Source organism: Lithobates pipiens, unplaced genomic scaffold (genome assembly GCF_037356315.1).
Source record: "Lithobates pipiens isolate NorthernLeopardFrog02 unplaced genomic scaffold, aLitPip1_a1.2 Scaffold_13, whole genome shotgun sequence".
Taxonomy (NCBI): Eukaryota; Metazoa; Chordata; class Amphibia; order Anura; family Ranidae; genus Lithobates; species Lithobates pipiens.
In genome coordinates, this window is record NW_027507718.1 from 329,503,279 (window position 1) to 329,528,427 (window position 25,149).

At 45.6% G+C, this 25,149-nt stretch overlaps 1 protein-coding gene across 1 annotated transcript in view; it reads right to left on the minus strand.

Moving 5' to 3' along the window:
• FREM3 (FRAS1 related extracellular matrix 3) overlaps positions 1 to 25,149 on the minus strand; it is a 106,696-nt gene that overhangs the window by 7,505 nt on the left and 74,042 nt on the right. The window contains exons 15-22 of the mRNA XM_077476970.1: positions 23,509 to 23,640; positions 23,037 to 23,368; positions 22,042 to 22,234; positions 8,332 to 8,436; positions 6,426 to 6,553; positions 5,965 to 6,099; positions 5,750 to 5,876; positions 4,052 to 4,239 (exon numbers count right to left, since the gene is read on the minus strand). Of these exons, the coding sequence (XP_077333096.1) occupies positions 4,052 to 4,239; positions 5,750 to 5,876; positions 5,965 to 6,099; positions 6,426 to 6,553; positions 8,332 to 8,436; positions 22,042 to 22,234; positions 23,037 to 23,368; positions 23,509 to 23,640 (1,340 nt within the window). The remainder of the gene's footprint in view (positions 1 to 4,051; positions 4,240 to 5,749; positions 5,877 to 5,964; positions 6,100 to 6,425; positions 6,554 to 8,331; positions 8,437 to 22,041; positions 22,235 to 23,036; positions 23,369 to 23,508; positions 23,641 to 25,149) is intronic.

Sequence of the window (25,149 nt, forward strand, 5' to 3'; positions counted from 1 at the left end):
TTTTGTTGGCTGATCGAAGACTGCGGTTTGGTGTGTAATGATTTATTTTCTCCATTAGGTATTGCGGAGCTTCTCTATGCACGCATTTGTGGGTGAGGCAAAGGGTCTTGAACGTGATCCGATTTATTACGGTTAGCCAATGTAAGCTCCTCAGTGAAGGAGAAATGGATTCCCAGGTTTTTTTTCCTGTTATCAGCCTTGCCGCCGTGTTTTGGATCAGTTGTAATCGCGCAAGTTGATATTGTGGTAATCCTATGTAAAGCGAGTTTGCGTAGTCCAGTCGTGAATTAATGATTGTTCCAACTACCACTGCTTTGTCATTCTTTGGGATAAAAGGGATGAGTCTGCGAAGCATGCGCAGCAGATGGTGAGATCGACTGACTACAGATCCTATTTGTGCATCCATTGACATTTGTGCGTCTAAAATAACCCCGAGACTCTTCGCTTTGGTCTTTGGGGAGATAGTCTGCCCAAAGACGGTTGGTGGAGACCAGGAGGTTTTGGTTGCGGGCTTATGATTTGGGTGTAAGATAAGAAGCTCTGTCTTTGATTGGTTCAGCTGGAGGGAGTTGGTGGTCATCCAGTCCTCTATTGATTTGAGGCAGTTTTCAAGTTGTTGTTGGTGATCTTTTTTTCCATTGATCCGGAAATAAAATTGCGTGTCGTCAGCGTAAGAGTGGAAGCAGAGATCTGAGCATCTGATGATTTGAAGGAGTGGGCGAATGTAAATGTTGAAGAGAACGGGTGACAACGGAGAGCCTTGAGGGACTCTGCAGGTGACTGCCCGAGTTTCGGAGAGGAATTTTCCTAGTTTCACTGTCTGTGACCGATTTCCTAGGAAGGACGCGAACCATTGGAGATCTATGTCTTGGACTCCGGCTACTTCTGTGAGGCGGACGAGTAGAGTATTGTGATCTACTGTATCAAACGCTGCACTTAGGTCTAGCAGTACGAGGAGACACGGCTCTCCGTCATCTACTGCTTCGAGGGTGTCATCCCAAATCTTGAGGAGAGCTGTTTCTGTTCCATGACCCGGGCGGAAGCCTGATTGCAGCGGGTCCAGGAGTTTGTGAGTATCCAGGTGAAGTTGTAGCTGATGTACTACAGCTTTCTCTATGATCTTAGAAATGGTGTTGAGGCTTGTAATCGGCCTACGGTTGTTTGGATCCTGAGGGTCCAGGTTTGGTTTCTTGAGTAGAGCTTTGACGATGCCTTGTTTGAGGATGCTGGGAACAATCCCTTCGTGGAATGATCGGTTTATGAGGTGGGTTATGGTTGGAGCCACAACGTCGGAGCATTCTTTCAGTAGTTTTGTAGGGATGATGTCAATAGGTGAGGTACTGTCACGCAGTTTATTATTGATGTTTTTTTGTGGTGTCTACGGTAATTGGGGATAGTGAAAACTTTGGCAGTTGCGGTATGTTGGTGCAGACATCCTCTTTATGAATTTGCTGGCTGAGGTTGGATGTTTTCTTCTGACAAATTGTTTCCCTGATGGTTTTGACTTTATCGATGAAAAAATCCGACAGTTTGTCACAGTAATCCTGGGATTCGCTTTCTGGGGGTTCTAGGCACACCGGATTCATTGATTGATTAACCAGTTTAAAGAGTTCCCGTGGTTGGTTTGCGGCCGTTGAGATTGTATATGAGACGGTCAATAAACCTTAAGGATTTAGATATGTGCCAACTCTCCCTGCCACAAATCCAGTATGTTTGTGTGCAGTGGCGTCTGTGAGGGGCAGGACACTATCCGGGCACAGCAGAGGGTCCTGGAGGCAGGGCTCTTCAGGCGGAACCACACTAGCCCTGCGTGTGACTCTTCATTCTCACCACTTCCTGACCTGTCAGGGGGGTGGGGGGGGGATTTATCCTGAGGGGGTCTGTACTGATGGGGGGGGATTTATCCTGAGGGGGGTTCTGTACTAATGGAGGGGGGGATTTATCATGAGGGGGTCTGTACTGATGGAGGAGGGTGGATTTATCCTGAGGGGGGTCTGTACTGATGGAGGGGGGTTTATCTTGAGGAGGTCTGTACTGATGGAGGGGGGGTTATCCGGAGGAGGGGAATTTATCCTGAGGGGAGTCTGTACTGATGGAGGGGGGACTTATCCTTGGGGGTCTGTACTAATGGAGGGGGGATTTATCCTGAGGGGGGTTCTGTACTAATGGAGGGGGGGATTTATCATGAGGGGGTCTGTACTGATGGAGGAGGGTGGATTTATCCTGAGGGGGGTCTGTACTGATGGAGGGGGGTTTATCTTGAGGAGGTCTGTACTGATGGAGGGGGGGTTATCCGGAGGAGGGGAATTTATCCTGAGGGGAGTCTGTACTGATGGAGGGGGTGATTTATCCTGAGGGGGTCTGTACTGATGGGGGGGTTATCTTGAGGGGGTCTGTACTGATTGGGGGGATTTATCCTGAGGGGAGTCTACCTGATTGGGTGGGTTATTCTGAGGGGAGGTCTGTATTGATGGAGGGAGTATTTATTCTGAGGGGGGAGTCTGTACTGATTGAGGGGTTATCCTGAGGGGGGTTCTGTACTGATGGCGAGGGAGTTTATCCTGAGGAGGGTATGTACTGATTGGGGGGAGTGGTTTGTCCTGGGGGGGGTCTGTACCAATGGAGAAGAGGAGTGGTTTGTCCTGGAAGGGTCTGTACTGATGGAGGAGGGGGTGGTTTGTCCTGAGGGGGGGTCTGTACTGATGGAGGAAGGGGGGTGGTTTGTCCTGAGGGGGGTCTATACTTAGTGGAGGGGGGGTCTGTACTGAGGCGGTGACAATAGTTAGTGGGGGGGTGACACCATGTTTTACCACACCGGTGACACCAACGCTAGTGACACCACTGTGTGTGTAAGAAAAACAGAAGTAACGCTAATTGCCGCTCGGCAATGGCATTACCTCTCTGCCACAGTGTTGCGGCCGCCGGCCGGGCAAGTACAACAGGCAGGCAGCATTAAAATAAACCGCTGGCACGGTACAGTCTCTGCCTCCAGTCTCCAGACCAGCATACAGTGTCTGTGTCACCTCCTCTCCTCCTGCTCCTGTGTAGATTGATGCTGGCGACATTGGTTTGGAGTGGCGTGGGATGGGCATGGTTTGTGCGGCAAAGCCAGAGCAGTGCATGGGTTAGGGAGCGGAGCAGGTTTCCCAGCTGGAAGGCCCAGAGCACATCACATGACAGCATAGCACAGCACAAGTACCCGCTCATTACCGACACCACCAGTGCTGCAAGACGGAATAAGAGACTCGGGTACTTGGTATTTGCCAGCTGATGAGTTCTGTGTTTATAGTAAATCTAGTGTGATGTGTAATGTGAGTGACAGGCTGGCTTAATTGATTGCTCTATGTATGTTTACTCAGCTGAGGGCAGGTCCCTTACACTTGCCAACCGCGCTATAGCCAATTGACGGCTACAGGGTGACCAGCTAGTTCTGAGAGGCCTCCTAGTCTCCTGCTTCTCAGAAGTGTTTGTGATGGCTGGGTCCTCAGGACACAGCGCATCATGGATCGGGGTAAAGGGCCAATGACAGCTTTACCACTTGATCACTCTGTCCAATGATGGAGCGATCACTTGTCATCAAACCAGCATCATTGCCAGTTCAGCTCACACCGCTGCGGCATGAGGAGAGGAGAGAGAAACACAGCAGCAGCGTGAGCTGGCACGATCCTGTGTGCCATCAGTGCAATCACAGTGCCAAATCATATAGACAAGGTGCATGTAAATCTGACTTCCTGATAAATGTAATTCTCACAATATAAAATAATGGGTGTGGGGCCTTTTGTTGGGCACAATTTTTTTTGGGGGGGGCCCAGGCAGCACATAGCCTTGGGCCTGTGCACACAGTACCATGTTCTGTGTAGTGTGAATGGGCCCTTGGAAAATGTATTCCAAAATGGCCAGTAGCACTCAATATGTTGACTTATGTGTGGCATTACTGGATTGAACATATTCACTCAGAAGGTTGCCCTGCCCATGGAAATGTACATTTTTATTGCCTGTATATCACAAGAACACTAGCTAGCATGGATATACACTGTATTAAGTTACGTACCAATATTTTAAATCTATAGAGCAAAGTAGATGAATCTGCAAGGCACCCATATTCTCTATTGTCTGGGTTGTATTTGGGTACGTAGCCATCTGCACCAGTACATAAAAATACTTTCTCAATGTTACAGATGAAGGAGTCTCCAAGGTTCTGAACAGGATCCACCATTACACGCCCATAAATCGAAGACCCTTCAAACAAAATAAAAATAAATATATTAGTTATATTAAATTTAATTAAGATGCTACATACCCTTCTGATAGATTAGACAGAGTGGGGGATTTACTAAAACTGTAGTGTGCAAAATCTGGTGCAGTTCTGTATGGAAACCAATCATTGCATTTTAAATACTGACATTTTATAAGGCCAAACAATATGCATTTGTGCTGGCAAAATAAAAGCAACATACACCGATTTCACAATGGAGGTGTCATCTGAGGCAGGACTTAAAGCCCCGCTATAGGAAAGAATACTGTACTCTGGTAACTGTATGGGGCAAATACCTGAAATGATAGTAATCAGTATATGAAATCCTTTTTAAGTCTACAGATCGTTATTTATGTTTTCAAATTTACTTGCAGACCAAGCTGCCCAGCAAAAATGACAATTATATAGGTTGGGCCAAAATACATAAAACAGTATATACAGAATTTTAACCCTTGCCAGAATTTCAATAAATGGATTTTTATGCTGTGAAGACACTGTGCCGATTGGCTTAACTGTCACTGTAAACTGCTTGTGGAAGCTGGGTATTGGGCACCAGTGGAGAGTCCTTCCTCTTGATGGAACTTCAAGGGCCGTAGCACTTATCTGAATTATGGAAACCACATAACACTACCAGAGGTCCTCACAACAGTCAGCTTTTATTCATATAGTTTAAACCTTTTATGCCATTACATTAACTGTTTAAAATGTGATAGCTGAAATTAAGTCCTTATTGTTTGTTGTTGGTTACTTAAAGTTTTTTTTAAACTATATGTGTATATAAAGCTGGCCATATATGTAAATATCTCTATACTTACAAAAAAAATCCATAAATTACCCCAACCATGCTAAACAGCATGAATGGACGAATTTTGTACTGCCGGCACCTGCTAGATAAGAATATCTGAACAGTGACTGCTGCCAAGTGGTTGCAGTGACCGTTCAGCCGATTTTATTCTGCCTGGCCCTTTTGATTTCACAATCCATGTTTGTAAGTCAAGTGGTGACGTCAGGGCCACCCATGGCTTGGATTTCCAGCTGTATTTCCAGTTCACAAAGTGACAATGTCACTGTACAATTTCACTACAAATAAGCAGCATCGTCACACTGTTAAAAAATTGGAAAATAATGGATCTACTGGCAGGATCAACAGGTAATACAGCTATGTTACAGGGAAAATCAGAAATACAAAACACCAACTGTTGTGTCATTTCTAGTAACACATGGGAGTGATTTACTAAAACTTGAGAGTGCAAAATCTGGTGCGCTCTGCAAAGAAACCAATCAAATTTCAGGTTTTATTGTTAAAGCTTAATTGAACAAGAAGCTGAATGGCTAGCGTGCACAACATCACCAGATTTTGCACTCTCCAGTTTTAGTAGATCAACCCCACTGCATCACACATTTTTGATTTTGCCCGTAGTCCCAATTTGATATATCCCCTTCCCTTTCCCTCCCCTTCTTTTACATTAATCTCAGATGCCATGTTCTCTTTACCCTCAGTAAATGCAACATCTGTTCCTTCACCAAATCCCATTGAGCCATCAGATAGCCATAGTTCCTTCTTGGATAGTAGGTACATTTGAGTATTCAGACTGAATTCAGTTGCTACTGGATCACTGACCTACAATTTAAGCAATATTGGTTTGTAAATATATATATATAAATGTATAACATTGTGCATAACATAGCTTATAGTCAGAATTTCTTACCTGTTGAAACCTAATGTCGATGTCAAATGTGATGGGCTCACGTGGATTGCATATTGGAGAAACAGTGTATTCTTGGTTAGGTGATGCGCTACATGGGATAAGCTTTACTGTGTAAGTTCCAGAGTAGTCACGTACCTATGAAAATTGTGGATACATTAGGAATACTGTAAATACATGTATATTACTGTAATATTGAAATTAAAAGATTTATTTATAATACCAAGAGCTATAATAACAGCCATGATTATTATTATTTCTGCAACCAAAGAAACCAACCAGGTCAGGGAAACTAAATCATTTTAAACAACTGGTTGCTATGGGTTCCTGCTCAGGATATAATACTATTAACCAAACTATTTTAATACCATACTTTCTGGGATTTAATTTCTTGTAAAATTAGGAAGAATAACTGTTTGGAAGAATTTGTCGAAAACTATAGTCACAGTGCAATAAACACCTACAGCAAAATCTGATACAAAACTCCACTGCTGTACGGGCTGTCGGAAGCTGGGTTCACTGCGGATAAGGCTCAGTGTGAAGGTGAGCTCGGGGTGGTCAGCAGACATGACCATGGAGGACAGAGAGGTACCTGAGACAGAACAAAAATTATTATCATTCACTTTAATCAGGTAAAATCTGCAGACGGATGAAATCCTGACAATTAGTACTGAATGCTTACTATAAATATTTCACAGAATAACCTAATTTGGCTCTCTAGGTTAGTAACCAAAATTGGTACATAGAATAACAAATGTGTTAAGTCTCAGATGGGTCTTGTGATTCTTTGACTTTCATGCTTCGCACTTGTTCCAGGTAACCAGCATAACTCCCAATATATCTGAGCTGCTACAGCTATAGCTAACATACTTTCAGGGAAATCTCTAAGTGGTATATTTATGGAGTAGAAAACTCTCAAATCTTTATAGCATAAGTAATGAAATAAATGTTTTTTTTAATATATGGATGGAGTGGTGAGAGTTTAAAACAACTGTGCCCACGTTAGGGAAATTAAATTTCTCTAATTGTTCTGCTTGCCATTGTGGCTGGGAATGGAAATAACGGTAAATTTTGAGTTGCTACCAGAAAAGGAATAGAAGGAAAAATATTCCAAGGTAATTGACTAAGATGGGATACATCTCACACTGGAAAAATATTCTCACTTCCAGTTAAGTCTAGAGAGCAAAAAGTGAAGGGAAATTTCTCTAAAGAAAGAGGGATGGCAGTAAAAAAAAAAAAAAACTGACGGTGGTTTAAACCCTCCCCTACTAATTTAAATAGGTTGTCTTCCCAGCTCAGTTCCTATATAAAGGTTTGCCGCATTTTCATTATTTAACTGTGCCACAAACAAGGGCAAATGCCAGAGAGTCTAGGCCAGGGTTTCCCAACCCAATCTTAGGGTTCCTCCAGAGGTTACCAGGGGTTCCTTAAGAAATGAGCAATTTTTGCCTCTCAGATAAGTTCCCACAGACACTATTGATCTTTTTAGCTATCTTTATGGAGGTAATTCTTCCCAATGACCACAAGTGTAAGAAGCATTCCTCCTACTGACCATCACACTAACGGATCGTGAGTTGTAGCTCTAGTAATTTTTAGCAGGGGTTCCTTGAGACTAGAAATTTATTACAATTGTTCCTGCATTGAAAAGGTTGAGAAAGGCTGGTATAGACAAACTAACATGCCTAGATTTTGCACACTTTTAATAAGCTGTGACTGATTTACAAAAGCAGGGGGAAATTAAAATTCCAAGTGTTGTCTAATCCAACCATTCACTTGTTTTTTTTCAGTTTTCTAACCTGTCACAATGTTAGTTAGAATATGACTGGTTGTTACAGGCAACGCCTGAAAAATTTGAGCCCGTGATTACACTGATGCACTGTTAAACACGTGGTACAATACTATGCATGCATTAGTGTGTTGTGGTGCTGTTAACTTTAAATGACATCCAGCGCTTTAAGGTAAGGCACCTGTGCTGCAGTGGCTCATAATGCTTTGGTAGTGTGCTGCTGTGTGTTGTGCTCATGAAAGTGGGTCAGTTTTGGTGATGCTGGTGGGCTAGCAGCCTATTCAAAATAGTTAAGCTGCCTTAAACACAATGTGCATTGACATGCATAGGTACACACACAACAATTGTGAACCTAATCTTAAAGAGCAGCCCCACAGATTGGTTTATATTTCTGATTACCTTACCTGATTTATCTTAAAACGTCTTTGCTGCATGTTTCTACTTGCTTACAGACCCTTAAAGTGAATGTATGTATGTTTGGTATTCTAGGGATTAATCAATACTTATAATATATTTACCTTGTGCAAAAATAAATACATAAACCCTGCCCTAAATAATTTGCCTAGCAGGCATGTAGGTCTTACCTGGATGAGACTGCACAAACTGTCCACGGAAGCGAATCTCAGTCTTAAAATTCACAACTAGACGCCCCTCATCATTAATGCGCATGCTGGTTGGGTAGAGGGATCCTGAAATGCATAGTAAAACATCAAATAATTTGGTACGTAATTAAAACAGTTCAGGATTTTTTCCCTTAAAAATATCAAATGCACCAAGTGACTATCTTATTGTTGAAACATTTATCCTTTAAACCTAGGTTCTTGCATCTTTGCATGGTGATCTCTTGGGTTACAGTGATTTATGTTTACTTACATGTAGATATTTCTTACATTATGTTTTCCCTGAGGCACTGGTGGCATAGCCCTTTCTTCAAAGGTGCCTTCTAGGATGTCTACATCACCAGTGTCTTCCAAGGAGTTTTAATTTCTTTTCCAAAGATGTTGTAAAATCTTGTGATGGGGAGAGGCTTTTTTTTCAACAAATAAGTGTAATTTTGTATGTAACATATTACAATAATCCGTTGGAAAAAAACATGCACCAGATAAGGTGCAATCATCCATGGTGGGCCAACAGAGAAGAAGGAAGGAGAGGAGATTTTTGTTTCAAATGATGGTGTGGGATTCTGAACAGTAGTGGTAACAGACTGGTGAGAATGAAGAAACCGTGCAAGGAGACAGGTAAGTACTACTACATTGTTTTGCTTTTACTAGACAGATTGCATATACAGTAGGAAAATTATTATTTGATCCCCTGCATATATTGTAAGTTTGCCCACTTACAAATAAATGAAGGGTCTATAGTTTTTATCATATGTGTATTTTAAATGATAGCGATAGATTATCGACCAAAAATCCAGAAAAAACACATGATATGCAAGAATGTACTCGTAACAACAACTCGTTATGTGTATAAAAGACACAGAATCTTTCTTCCATTCAAACCCACCATCATTGGCAATACCAAACAGCTGTCAAACAACGTTTAGGGACAAGATTATAGACCTGTACAAGGCTGGAATGGGCTACAAGACCATTAGCAAGAAGAAAATGGAAGAAATACAAAATAACCATCCTCGGTCTGGAGCTCCATGCAAGATTTGGCTTCATTGGGTAAGGATGATCATGAGAAAAGTGAGGGATCAGCCCAGAACTACATGGGAGGAGCTTGTGAATGATCTCAAGGCTGTTGGGACCACAGTCACCAAACAAACCATTGGAAACACAATATCCCACCATGGATTTAAATCCTGCAGGGCCCGCAAGGTCCCCCTATTCAAGAAGGCACAAGTACAGGTACATTTAAAGTTTGCCAATTAACATCTAAATGATTCAGAGAAGGATTGGGACAAAGTGCTGTGATCAAATGACACCAAAATGGAGCTCTTTGGCATTAACTCAACTCGCCTTGTTTGGAGGAAGAAAAATGCTGACTATGACCCTAAGAACAGTCAAGCATGGAAGTGGACTCATTATGCTTTGGAGCTTTTCTCCACTAAAGTTACTGGCTGACTTTGCCGCATTGAGGGGGCAATGGATGGGCCCATGTATTGTAAAATTTAGATGAGAACCTTCTTCCCTCAGGAAGAACACTGAAGATGGGTCATGGATGGGTCTTCCAGCATGACAATGACCCAAAACATACCACCAAGGCAACAAAGGAGTGGCTCAGGAAGAAGCACATTAAGGTCATGGAGTGGCCTAGCTAGTCTCCAGACCTTAATCCTATGGAAAATTTATGGAGGGAGCGGAAACTTCAAGTTGCCAAGTGACAGACAAGAAACCTTAAGGTTTTAGAGAAGATCTGTAGAAAAGTGGACCAAAACCCTCCTGAGATGTGTGCAATAGTGATGGACGAACTTCCGACGGGACGTTTCGCGAACGCGAAACGCGAACGGACACAAACGTTCGCGAAAACGACCGTTCGCCGCGGGCTCCATTGACTTCAATGGGAGGCGAATTTCGCAAACCTTTAGGTCGAATTTGCGGCCACGGGGTAATTATTAGGGGGTAGCACGTAGTCCCACCACCTGGACAATAGCATAATACATGTATGAGGTGAATTTGGGATCGATAACTACAAGCATTTTTTTTTTATTTGGGAAATTGTTCTGACAATTCAGGACTATGGAGCTAATGAAGGCAATGGAGGAGAGGGAAGGTCAGGGACCAGGGTAGGCAAACAAGAGGGTGCAGGAGATACAGAGCACTGACAGCAGCACCGTAATACAGAGCACTGACATCAGCACCGTGACATACAGCGCTGACAGCAGCTCCGTGACATACAGCGCTGACAGCAGCTCCGTGACATACAGCGCTGACAGCAGCTCCGTGACATACAGCGCTGACAGCAGCTCCGTGACATACAGCGCTGACAGCAGCTCCGTGACATACAGCGCTGACAGCAGCACCGTGACATACAGCGCTGACAGCAGCTCCGTGACATACAGCGCTGACAGCAGCTCCGTGACATACAGCGCTGACAGCAGCTCCGTGACATACAGCACTGACAGCAGCTCCGTGACATACAGCGCTGACAGCAGCTCCGTGACATACAGCGCTGACAGCAGCACCGTGACATACAGCGCTGACAGCAGCTCCGTGACATACAGCGCTGACAGCAGCTCCGTGACATACAGCGCTGACAGCAGCTCCGTGACATACAGCGCTGACAGCAGCTCCGTGACATACAGCGCTGACAGCAGCTCCGTGACATACAGCGCTGACAGCAGCTCCGTGACATACAGCGCTGACAGCAGCTCCGTGACATACAGCGCTGACAGCAGCTCCGTGACATACAGCGCTGACAGCAGCTCCGTGACATACAGCGCTGACAGCAGCTCCGTGACATACAGCGCTGACAGCAGCACCGTAAGCAGCCCCAGGAGGAAGTCAGCACAGCACAGGGATGGTGTGATCCCCTCATAATAAGAACCCCCAGGAGGAAGTCAGCACAGCACAGGGATGGTGGGAGCCCCTCATAATAAGAACACCCAGGAGGAAGTCAGCACAGCACAGGGATGGTGGGAACCCCTCATAATAAGCAGCCCCAGTAGAAATATGACACCGCTCAACCTCTTCAAAGAGGAGGGTAGGGGCATATAGTACGGTGTGCTTTTTTGGGTCAGGGAAGTGAGCCAAATGAATTAAGAAGGTCTGTGTGCTTGATTCCAAAAATTGTTTATAGACATATACATGGTCTACTGATCACATGTGTTGAATTCCTCCGAGATCCATGCCTCATTCATTTTTAGAAATGTGAGGTAGTTAACACTGTGGTGAGCTAGGCGAGTACGCTTATCGGTCACAATCCCCCCTGCTGCGCTGAACGTCCTTTCGGACAGGACACTGGATGAGGGGCAAGCCAACAGTTCGATTGCAAATTGGGCAAGCTCTGGCCAGAGGTCAAGCCTGCCCACCCAGTAGTCTAGGGGTTCATCACTCCTCAGAGCGTCCACATCGGCCGTTAACCCAATGTAGTCGGACACCTGACGGTCTAGGCGTTCCCTGATGCTGGATCCGGATGACACCTGTCGATGGGTCGGCTGAAAGAATGACCTCATATCCGAAGTCACCAACACATCTTCAAACCGGCCTCTTCTTGCAGGCGCTGTTGGATTGGTACCCGCAAATCCTTCTCTGGGAGTGGGAATTGCTCCTCTGCCAGCGCACGCAAAAGCAGAATGCAGCATTTCTCGAAGCAAGGCCTGGAAGTGCTGCATTCTGACAGCCCTCTGCGACGGCGGTAACATTTCCGCCATTTTGTGTTTGTACCGGGGGTCTAAGTACGTTGCCACCCAGTACTGGTCCTTGACCCTCATGCTTTTTATACGGGGGTCCCTATTAAAACACTGGAGCATGAAGGCCCCCATTTGCACTAAAGTGGAAGCGGTGTGGTGGCCTGGCTCCTGCTCATCATCCAGGATAATGTCGTCCTCTTCATTCTCCTCTCCCCATCCTCGCACAACAGGGATCCCAGAAAGGTTTAAAGCATGCTCTTCTTGCTCCTGCTCATCCGCCCCGGCACCATCCTCCTCTGACTCCTCATCAGACTCCTGTTGTTGACTTGTCTCAGATAGAGTAGCCCCCCCTGGGAATTCATCCAGCATTGCGACTTCCTCATCTTCCCGCTCCTGCTCCTCCACAGCCTGATCAATGACACGACGCAATGCACGCTCCAGAAAGAAGGCATAAGGTACCATGTCACTGATGGCGCCATGGCTGCGACTGACCAGTTTGGTGATCTCCTCAAATGGCCGCAGAAGTCTGCATGTGTCGCGCATGAGCAGCCACTGGCGCGGTGAAAAAAAACCCAGCTCCCCAGAACCGTTTCTTTCGCAGAGTTCATACAGGTAGACGTTAACTGCACGTTTCTGCTGGAGCAGCCTATCAAGCATATAGAAGGTTGAGTTCCATCGCGTCGGGCAATCGCAAATAAGACGTCTGACCGGCAGATGGTGTCGCCGCTGAATGTCAGCAAGGCGAGCCATGGCCGTGTAAGATCTTCTGAAATGGGCCGAGATTTTCCTTGCCTGCCGCAAGATGTCCTGGACCCCAGGGTATTTGACAAGGAATCGCTGCACGACCAAGTTTAAGACGTGTGCCATGCACGGCACGTGCGTGATTTTGCCCTGTTTCAATGCGCTAAGCAGATTGGCACCGTTGTCACACACCACTTTACCAACTGTCAAATTGAGCGGTGTTAGCCACTCATCTGCCTGTGAACGCAAAGCTGAAAGGAGTGCCGGGCCAGTGTGGCTCTTTGCTTCCAGGCACAACAGACGCAGCACGGCATGGCAACGTCTCACCTGGCATGTGGAATAGGTTCTGGGGAGCTTGGGCGGTGCAGTGGAAGAGACGCTAGCAGCGGAAAAGGAGGAGGCAGCTGAGGAGGAGAGGGAGGAGGATGGAGTAGGAGGAGGAGAAGAAGAGTCAGGCCTGCATGCAATCCGTGGCGGTAAAACCAAATCTACACGGGTGCCACGGGTTACATGCTTGACGGCCGTCAGAAGGTTCACCCAGTGGGCAGTAAAACTGATATACCTTCCCTGCCCGTGTTTGCTAGACCACGTGTCTGTGGTCAGATGTATCTTGGCACCGACACTGTGTGCCAGAGATACATTCACTTGCCGCTGAACATGGCCATATAGCTCTGGGATGCCCTTCTCTGAGAAATACTTCCTTCCTGGGACCTTCCATTGTGGTGTTCCAATGGCCACAAATTTGCGAAAGGCCTCCGAGTCCACCAGTTTATATGGCAGTAGTTGGCGGGCTATGAGTTCTGACAAGCCAGCCGCCAACCGTTGGGCAAGAGGGTTATCCGGCGTCATCATTTTTTTACGCTCAAACATTAGGCCCACGGAAGCCTGCCTTTTTGCAGAAAAATGTGAGCTTGGCGTGATGGAAGGTGGAGTGGAGGACAATTGTGAGGAGAGAGGAGAAGGAGAAGTAGAAGACGAGGCTGGACGGTGAGAGCCTGCAGTGTGGCTTTGTGTGTTCCGTTGCTCCCACTGGGCTCGGTGATGGCTGCTCATGTGCCTTCTTAAGGCGGTCGTCCCTAGGTGAGTATTGGGCTTACCGCGACTAACGCGTTGACTGCAAAGATTGCAGATGGCAACGCTATTGTCAGCAGCGGACACGTTAAAAAAAGCCCACACTGCGGAGCCATGTGCCGGTGTCCTGGGAGCGCCAGATGTGACCGTACATGGTCGATGACTCGCTCCTGATACATTTGCAGTCTGCTTTGTCCCTGCTGTGCAATGTAAGTCATTGCTGCTTCTCCTCCCTATCTGCTGGTCCATATCTCCCTCTGAACTCCCCTCCTCTTCCTCTCTTGTGGGCACCCACGTGACATCACTAGACACGTCATCATCAACGTCACCTTCCCCACCGCTATAAGTAGAGTAGGCAGCAACACCGGGGACCAACCTCCTCCTTGGGCTGATCTGGGTACTGGCGTCAGACTGCTGAGTAGCGCTTGTTGCTACCTCCTCTTCCTGATCCAATACCAAGAGTGGCTGCGCATCAGAAATGTCCTCTTGATATGGATCGGAAAATAATTCCAGTGACTCAAGCGGAAGGTATGTGGTGGTGGTGGTGGTGGTCGTGTTGTTGGTGGTAGTGTCTTTGGGGGTGCACATAGCAGAGAGTGAAGAAGAGGGTGCAGATCGAGAGGATGAGGAGGGTGCAGAAGAGTAAGGCTGAGCGAGCCACTCAACCAAGTCTGGTGCATCCTTTAAAGTAATTGAACGCACCTTCTGCAACTTCCCACTTTGGCTCAAGCCTGTTGCTCCTGCCCTACCCCTACCACCCCTGCGGAAGGGCCTGCCTCTTCCTCTGCATGTCATTTTTTAAATGACCCTGTGACAAAACTCTTAGTCCCTATACCGCTGAAGGACTGCTGCAGTATAGGTGAGCGGTCAGCAGTGGTGCACGTCAACCCTATCTATTGTGGACCTATAGCGGTCCTTACAGAACAGCAGACTGTACCGCACTCAAGCCTATGTACCGTAGCACCCTATACCAAGTTACCAGTCCTTATAAGAACTTTTGTGGACCAAGCAGGTTGTGTATTAGTGTTTAGCAGACTGTACGTCAGTCCCTATACCGCTGAAGGACTGCTGCAGTATAGGGCAGCGGTCAGCAGTGGTGCACGTCAACCCTATCTATTGTGGACCGATAGCGGTCCTTACAGAACAGCAGACTGTACCGCACTCAAGCCTATGTACCGTAGCACCCTATACCAAGTTACCAGTCCTTATAAGAACTTTTGTGGACCAAGCAGGTTGTGTATTAGTGTTTAGCAGACTGTACGTCAGTCCCTATACCGCTGAAGGACTGCTGCAGTATAGGGCAGCGGTCAGCAGTGGTGCACGTCAACCCTATCTATTGTGGACCGATAGCGGTCCTTACAGAACAGCAGACTGTACCGCACTCAAGCCTATGTACCGTAGCACCCTATACCAAGTTACCAGTCCTTATAAGAACTTTTGTGGAACAAGCAGGTTGTGTGTTAGTGATTAGCAGACTGTACGTCAGTCCCTATACCGCTGAAGGACTGCTGCAGTATAGGTGAGCGGTCAGCAGTGGTGCACGTCAACCCTATCTATTGTGGACCGATAGCGGTCCTTACAGAACAGCAGACTGTACCGCACTCAAGCCTATGTACCGTAGCACCCTATACCAAGTTACCAGTCCTTATAAGAACTTTTGTGGACCAAGCAGGTTGTGTATTAGTGTTTAGCAGACTGTACGTCAGTCCCTATACCGCTGAAGGACTGCTGCAGTATAGGGCAGCGGTCAGCAGTGGTGCACGTCAACCCTATCTATTGTGGACCGATAGCGGTCCTTACAGAACAGCAGACTGTACCGCACTCAAGCCTATGTACCGTAGCACCCTATACCAAGTTACCAGTCCTTATAAGAACTTTTGTGGACCAAGCAGGTTGTGTATTAGTGTTTAGCAGACTGTACGTCAGTCCCTATACCGCTGAAGGACTGCTGCAGTATAGGGCAGCGGTCAGCAGTGGTGCACGTCAACCCTATCTATTGTGGACCGATAGCGGTCCTTACAGAACAGCAGACTGTACCGCACTCAAGCCTATGTACCGTAGCACCCTATACCAAGTTACCAGTCCTTATAAGAACTTTTGTGGAACAAGCAGGTTGTGTGTTAGTGATTAGCAGACTGTACGTCAGTCCCTATACCAATGAAGGACTGCTGCAGTATAGGGCAGCGGTCAGCAGTAGTGCACGGCAACCCTATGTATTGTGGACCGATAGCGGTCCTTACAGAACAGCAGACTGTAACGCACTCAGGCCTATGTACCGTAGCACCCTATACCAAGTTACCAGTCCTTATAAGAACTTTTGTGGACCAAGCAGGTTGTGTGTTAGTGATTAGCAGACTGTACGTCAGTCCCTATACCAATGAAGGACTGCTGCAGTATAGGGCAGCGGTCAGCAGTAGTGCACGGCAACCCTATGTATTGTGGACCGATAGCGGTCCTTACAGAACAGCAGACTGTAACGCACTCAGGCCTATGTACCGTAGCACCCTATACCAAGTTACCAGTCCTTATAAGAACTTTTGTGGACCAAGCAGGTTGTGTGTTAGTGATTAGCAGACTGTACGTCAGTCCCTATACCAATGAAGGACTGCTGCAGTATAGGGCAGCGGTCAGCAGTAGTGCACGGCAACCCTATGTATTGTGGACCGATAGCGGTCCTTACAGAACAGCAGACTGTACTGCACTCAGGCCTATGTACCGTAGCACCCTATACCAAGTTACCAGTCCTTATAAAAACTTTTGTGGACCAAGCAGGTTGTGTGTTAGTGTTTAGCAGACTGTGCGTCAGTCCCTATACCGCTGAAGGACTGCTGCAGTATAGGGCAGCGGTCAGCAGTAGTGCACGGCAACCCTATGTATTGTGGACCGATAGCGGTCCTTACAGAACAGCAGACTGTAACGCACTCAGGCCTATGTACCGTAGCACCCTATACCAAGTTACCAGTCCTTATAAGAACTTTTGTGGACCAAGCAGGTTGTGTGTTAGTGATTAGCAGACTGTACGTCAGTCCCTATACCAATGAAGGACTGCTGCAGTATAGGGCAGCGGTCAGCAGTAGTGCACGGCAACCCTATGTATTGTGGACCGATAGCGGTCCTTACAGAACAGCAGACTGTAACGCACTCAGGCCTATGTACCGTAGCACCCTATACCAAGTTACCAGTCCTTATAAAAACTTTTGTGGACCAAGCAGGTTGTGTGTTAGTGTTTAGCAGACTGTGCGTCAGTCCCTATACCGCTGAAGGACTGCTGCAGTATAGGGCAGCGGTCAGCAGTAGTGCACGGCAACCCTATGTATTGTGGACCGATAGCGGTCCTTACAGAACAGCAGACTGTAACGCACTCAGGCCTATGTACCGTAGCACCCTATACCAAGTTACCAGTCCTTATAAGAACTTTTGTGGACCAAGCAGGTTGTGTGTTAGTGATTAGCAGACTGTACGTCAGTCCCTATACCAATGAAGGACTGCTGCAGTATAGGGCAGCGGTCAGCAGTAGTGCACGGCAACCCTATGTATTGTGGACCGATAGCGGTCCTTACAGAACAGCAGACTGTAACGCACTCAGGCCTATGTACCGTAGCACCCTATACCAAGTTACCAGTCCTTATAAGAACTTTTGTGGACCAAGCAGGTTGTGTGTTAGTGATTAGCAGACTGTACGTCAGTCCCTATACCAATGAAGGACTGCTGCAGTATAGGGCAGCGGTCAGCAGTAGTGCACGGCAACCCTATGTATTGTGGACCGATAGCGGTCCTTACAGAACAGCAGACTGTAACGCACTCAGGCCTATGTACCGTAGCACCCTATACCAAGTTACCAGTCCTTATAAGAACTTTTGTGGACCAAGCAGGTTGTGTGTTAGTGATTAGCAGACTGTACGTCAGTCCCTATACCAATGAAGGACTGCTGCAGTATAGGGCAGCGGTCAGCAGTAGTGCACGGCAACCCTATGTATTGTGGACCGATAGCGGTCCTTACAGAACAGCAGACTGTAACGCACTCAGGCCTATGTACCGTAGCACCCTATACCAAGTTACCAGTCCTTATAAGAACTTTTGTGGACCAAGCAGGTTGTGTGTTAGTGATTAGCAGACTGTACGTCAGTCCCTATACCAATGAAGGACTGCTGCAGTATAGGGCAGCGGTCAGCAGTAGTGCACGGCAACCCTATGTATTGTGGACCGATAGCGGTCCTTACAGAACAGCAGACTGTACTGCACTCAGGCCTATGTACCGTAGCACCCTATACCAAGTTACCAGTCCTTATAAAAACTTTTGTGGACCAAGCAGGTTGTGTGTTAGTGTTTAGCAGACTGTGCGTCAGTCCCTATACCGCTGAAGGACTGCTGCAGTATAGGGCAGCGGTCAGCAGTAGTGCACGGCAACCCTATGTATTGTGGACCGATAGCGGTCCTTACAGAACAGCAGACTGTAACGCACTCAGGCCTATGTACCGTAGCACCCTATACCAAGTTACCAGTCCTTATAAGAACTTTTGTGGACCAAGCAGGTTGTGTGTTAGTGATTAGCAGACTGTACGTCAGTCCCTATACCAATGAAGGACTGCTGCAGTATAGGGCAGCGGTCAGCAGTAGTGCACGGCAACCCTATGTATTGTGGACCGATAGCGGTCCTTACAGAACAGCAGACTGTAACGCACTCAGGCCTATGTACCGTAGCACCCTATACCAAGTTACCAGTCCTTATAAAAACTTTTGTGGACCAAGCAGGTTGTGTGTTAGTGTTTAGCAGACTGTGCGTCAGTCCCTATACCGCTGAAGGACTGCTGCAGTATAGGGCAGCGGTCAGCAGTAGTGCACGGCAACCCTATGTATTGTGGACCGATAGCGGTCCTTACAGAACAGCAGACTGTAACGCACTCAGGCCTATGTACCGTAGCACCCTATACCAAGTTACCAGTCCTTATAAGAACTTTTGTGGACCAAGCAGGTTGTGTGTTAGTGATTAGCAGACTGTACGTCAGTCCCTATACCAATGAAGGACTGCTGCAGTATAGGGCAGCGGTCAGCAGTAGTGCACGGCAACCCTATGTATTGTGGACCGATAGCGGTCCTTACAGAACAGCAGACTGTAACGCACTCAGGCCTATGTACCGTAGCACCCTATACCAAGTTACCAGTCCTTATAAGAACTTTTGTGGACCAAGCAGGTTGTGTGTTAGTGATTAGCAGACTGTACGTCAGTCCCTATACCAATGAAGGACTGCTGCAGTATAGGGCAGCGGTCAGCAGTAGTGCACGGCAACCCTATGTATTGTGGACCGATAGCGGTCCTTACAGAACAGCAGACTGTAACGCACTCAGGCCTATGTACCGTAGCACCCTATACCAAGTTACCAGTCCTTATAAGAACTTTTGTGGACCAAGCAGGTTGTGTGTTAGTGATTAGCAGACTGTACGTCAGTCCCTATACCAATGAAGGACTGCTGCAGTATAGGGCAGCGGTCAGCAGTAGTGCACGGCAACCCTATGTATTGTGGACCGATAGCGGTCCTTACAGAACAGCAGACTGTACTGCACTCAGGCCTATGTACCGTAGCACCCTATACCAAGTTACCAGTCCTTATAAAAACTTTTGTGGACCAAGCAGGTTGTGTGTTAGTGTTTAGCAGACTGTGCGTCAGTCCCTATACCGCTGAAGGACTGCTGCAGTATAGGGCAGCGGTCAGCAGTAGTGCACGGCAACCCTATGTATTGTGGACCGATAGCGGTCCTTACAGAACAGCAGACTGTAACGCACTCAGGCCTATGTACCGTAGCACCCTATACCAAGTTACCAGTCCTTATAAGAACTTTTGTGGACCAAGCAGGTTGTGTGTTAGTGATTAGCAGACTGTACGTCAGTCCCTATACCAATGAAGGACTGCTGCAGTATAGGGCAGCGGTCAGCAGTAGTGCACGGCAACCCTATGTATTGTGGACCGATAGCGGTCCTTACAGAACAGCAGACTGTACTGCACTCAGGCCTATGTACCGTAGCACCCTATACCAAGTTACCAGTCCTTATAAGAACTTTTGTGGACCAAGCAGGTTGTGTGTTAGTGATTAGCAGACTGTACGTCAGTCCCTATACCAATGAAGGACTGCTGCAGTATAGGGCAGCGGTCAGCAGTAGTGCACGGCAACCCTATGTATTGTGGACCGATAGCGGTCCTTACAGAACAGCAGACTGTACTGCACTCAGGCCTATGTACCGTAGCACCCTATACCAAGTTACCAGTCCTTATAAGAACTTTTGTGGACCAAGCAGGTTGTGTATTAGTGTTTAGCAGACTGTGCGTCAGTCCCTATACCGCTGAAGGACTGCTGCAGTATAGGGCAGCGGTCAGCAGTAGTGCACGGCAACCCTATGTATTGTGGACCGATAGCGGTCCTTACAGAACAGCAGACTGTACCGCACCCAAGCCTATGTACCGTAGCACCCTAGACAGACCAAGTTACCAGTCCTGATAAAGAGCTTTGTGGAACAAGTGAGTTGTGAATGATTAGCAGACTGCAGCAGAAGGGCAGCAGTCAAGTATAATATTCTTTCTATATTTGGAAGAAAGAATATTATACGTGTACAAGCCTATTACCGTACCACTGATACCAGTCCTGAAAAGAACCTTTGTGGAACTAATAGTAACAGCAAGTCTTTAAAATTATCCTCACTGCCTGACACACTGCTTCCTGCCTGTCCCTATACAAATTGGCAAAAAAGAGTAGGCTGGAACGATTAGCTGGAACAGCTCTTTTGTGGACCTGATAGTAACAGCTAATGATGATGATGATGATGATGATGAAGAAAGACTAATCTGGCTGAGCTGTCCCTAAAATAGCAGCATACAGCGCTCTGTCCCTTTATCTAAACTGACAAAAGAAACTCAGGCTGCTGACCTAACACCTATACCAGTCCTGAAAAGAACTTTTGTGTACCAAATAGCTAGCGTTTTCTCTGTCCCTACTCCACACAGGATCCTTTCCCTACAGTGACAGAAGAAAGAATGTAAAATGGCCACCGGATCGGGTGTATTTATAGGTTAGGGGGAATGTCCAAGTGTCCATGAGCTGTCATGTCTCAATTGGTTGTCCTGTAACACATGATAAACGTGTCACGAAAGGTTAAAGTTCTTGTATACATTAAACACGTAAGTCCGCCGGGGCGAACGACGGAAAAAGGCGTTCGAACCCGCGGACGGCGAAAGTCGGAAATTCGCCGCGAAACGACCGCCGGGCGAACCGTTCGGCCATCACTAGTGTGCAAACCTGGTAATCATCTACAAGAAAAGTCTTACCTGTGCTTGCCAACAAGGGTTTCTCCACCAAGTACTAAGTCACGTTTTGATTGGGGATGAAATATTTATTTTACTCACTGAACTGCAACTCAATTTATAACATTTGTATCATGTGTTTTTTCTGGATTTTTGTTTGATAATCTATCTCTATTATTTAACTTACACCTATGACAAAAATTATAGACCCTTCATATCTTTGGAAGTGGGCAAAAGTAAAAAATCTTCAGGGGATCTATTTATTATTTTCCCCACTGTATAGAGTCAGGTTTTTAAGGAGCGGGGAGCTCTGTTTTAACAGAATATTTGTTATTAAGTCAAATAATGTTTTGCTGGGCCAAAGGTATGTACTTTGAGAGTTAATACAACAGCATCAACAGTTGTATCCCATGGCTGACTGTTGGCCAACTGCTCACTTGTTCCACTTGGTCAAAAGTAGTCAAAGGTAACTTGTTTCCTCTCCCAAAGACTTCCCAGGATGACTACTTAGCCCTGTTCAACTCTATAGTTTTTAGACCCAAAACTGTTTTCTCAGTTTATATATACAGTATTCTAAATTCTGTTTGACCAGCTTCTCTTGTTTAGTAAAATATAGCATGCAAAATATATTTTAATACATTATCAATAAAATCATAATAAATAATATTTTCCTAAACCTGTCAAAAAATCATAACCAATATAAAACCTACAGATTCTATTAAACTGGTGCCAGGAAAAGTGGTAGAAGAGTGGAGCGACTGGACAGCAAATCAGGTAACATCTTACAAATGCAGCAGTCTGACTAGTTGCTATCTTAACATCTGTGGCTCCAGGTTTAGCTTCTCCAGTTTTTATAAAAGACCTATACAGAAGTTTATATATTGATGGCTTACCCTGAAGTTCAGATTCTGGTGGGCTGCCTATGCCTTCATTCCATAGGATGGCTGTGTCATACACGAATGTCAGTCTCAGCTCTGACTGCAAGTCAAAGTGCTGCCAACCACCAACTGCAGCCGGTGAATGAAACACGTAGGAAACGTACAGAGGCACCCGCAGAGTGACATAAGACTGAACCAAGTTCAGTACCTGGGAAAAAAAAATTATATTTAGTTCTATTCAGTTCTAATCATATCATATCCTGCAAAGGTTTATAAGAATATCAAAGGATTCTTTTTCTGTTACAACATTTTTTTTAACACAAGCAATGTAAGTGTCTGATTTTGACCTGGTATCAGCCTCTTGCAGTACCTGTAAAGTAGGTTTAGAGTCTAAGAGGAAGAGGTGGTACAACAACCAATTAGGTCTTGTGCTGACAAGAAGCAAGCTGATAGGAGGAGAAAAAAGAGTTACAAAGAGATGAGCTAATCACTGTGCTGCTTCTCCTTTCACTGTCCAGTCACTGGCTGGGGCAGGTCAAGGATAACCTGAGTTCAGAGGAATTAGGTTTCACCCGATCTAATGGAAGTCTAAGGCAAAGCACAGGTAACTCACACAAAAATCATGGTTACAATGCTCTGCACCGACACTGCAAAAACCACAGCTGACCAGTATGAAAGTGGCCTGAATTTTAATGTGGGTAGCTCGTGTGTGTGGCTCTGACTTGCTGTAGTGCTGTCTGTGTTGCTTACATTCAGTTGTTATATGGAATAAAAAAAATGGACTGTTATTGGTTGGCGCAGACAACTTAGCGCATTTTTTTTATTCCAGGCAAGGCTGCTTTAATGGACAGATAAGTCTCTTTCTTATTATTTAGGCTTATTTAGGCTTGTGAGTGTTTTTATTCCATTATATTGAACAAGTGCCTAAATACTTCACAGGGGCAGTGTATTTTCTTTTGTTGTTTGTTTATGTCAATTTGGTTTCATCTTGTATATAAGTAAATGCTCACCTGTCCATCTGTTCCTATCGAGCCACTGCAGTCTGTCAGTAGTTCAGACATATCGTAGTAGCTGTTGAATTCCCACAGACAGGCCTCCAGGTTGAGATTACGGTAGAAACGCAATGTCCTGGGTGACCTTAGAGCTGTACTGTACTGGTATGGGGATGTTTCGCCTATCACTTCATCATTCTTGGCATTCTCCGTGATGAAACCATGCTTGGTTGGAATCTCATTGTAGTCCAGGAGGTTAGAACACTTGTGGTTGCCAACTCGAGTGCCATCTGGACTAAGTGTGAGTTCAAAGTTGGACATATGTCTGGTTGATATAACAGGAAGCATACCTGGAATGCAAGATCATGTTTATGTTAATAATATTCACTTTACTATAGCATAAGGCATTTAACTTATCCCCATACATGTATACTGATTATGCATCCACATTGTAAGATTCGTTATTATCAGAGGTTGTGAGAATTCTTACCATCCATATGTGGCATGGTAACGGTCAGCTTTATCAGATTGGGATAGTCAGGCTCTTCTGGACCTGTATAACGGATTTTTGCAGAAAAAGGCTCAGCACCAACAGTCCCTGGAACCCGTGGCTGACACAATCCTGGGAAAAAAAATGCAATAATGTTATACAATAATACTATAAAGAGAATATATACTATAAATAGATGTTCTGTCAAATAACATATTTAAGAAAAATTCAAATAACTTCAGCTATGTAATGTTTTTTGTTTTTTTTAAGACAGGAGCCAATTAACCTACCAGCATGTCTTTGGAGTGTGGGAGTACCCGGAGGAATCCCACACAGACACAGGGAGAACATGCAAACCCCAGGGAGGTAGTGTCGTGTTTTTTAAACCTTTGTTTTTTACTATCACTTTTAATTGTGTTATCATGGCTGGAAAGCCACAAATAAACCTTCTTTGTCACAATACTTTGAGTCACTGACTTTGAAAAAGTATGCAGCAAATCAAGTCAGAGTGACATTAGAACATTTTATCTACATAATTGATTTTGGATAGAGAATCAACAATTATTGAAGCCATTAATTTAGCACAGAAGTCTAATGCCACGTACACACGACTGGACTTTCCATCAGAATAAACTCTGACGGTCTGTCTGACGGAGTTTCTGACCGAACGGAACACACAATCACACCAAATTCTGTTCGTTTCGAACGTGATGATGTACGACAGGACTAGAAAAGCTAATTCAATAGCCAGTAACCAAGACCTTTTGGTTACTAAGACCAAGATCTTTTCTGCCGGAAAGTCAGGTCGTGTGTAAGCGGCATACGACTAGTATATTTAGAAAGGGAGGTCAGCAATAGTAGTTTCCAAATTCTTGTACTGATTTCCGTTATATATCTGGTTTATCCCTATGAAATAAAAACCTGCTAAAAATTTTCAACCACACTAAAGTAAAAGTGGATTTATGAGTACATGTAATGGACAAAATAATATACAAATACTGTAGTTTCGCAACCAGTTGAAGCTGCCACTAGATCTGTTGTTTTTCTACTTCCTGTATCAGGGCAAGCTAAACAGCAAAAACTGCAGCTGACAGCTACAAGAAGTCTCAGTCTTAGCTGTTAAATAGTTAAGCTGTCAATCAACCAGGAGAAGGCATTAACTGTAGTAGATGGGGAAAAAAGCAGAACTGCCTGCAGTTCACACAAGTGGGTGAGTTTAGGGAGCTGGTGACCACCCTATTAAAACCTAATAGAGCGGCTAAAATAAAAAACAGAACAATCAGCACAAGAGACATCATTTACAGTCAGCAGGATGTGTCCCTTGTACTGATGTGTCTTTGTTTATAGTGATGGACGAACTTCCGACGGGACGTTTCGCGAACGCGAAACGCGAACGGACACAAACGTTCGCGAAAACGACCGTTCGCCGCGGGCTCCATTGACTTCAATGGGAGGCGAATTTCGCAAACCTTTAGGTCGAATTTGCGGCCACGGGGTAATTATTAGGGGGTAGCACGTAGTCCCACCACCTGGACAATAGCATAATACATGTATGAGGTGAATTTGGGATCGATAACTACAAGCATTTTTTTTTTATTTGGGAAATTGTTCTGACAATTCAGGACTATGGAGCTAATGAAG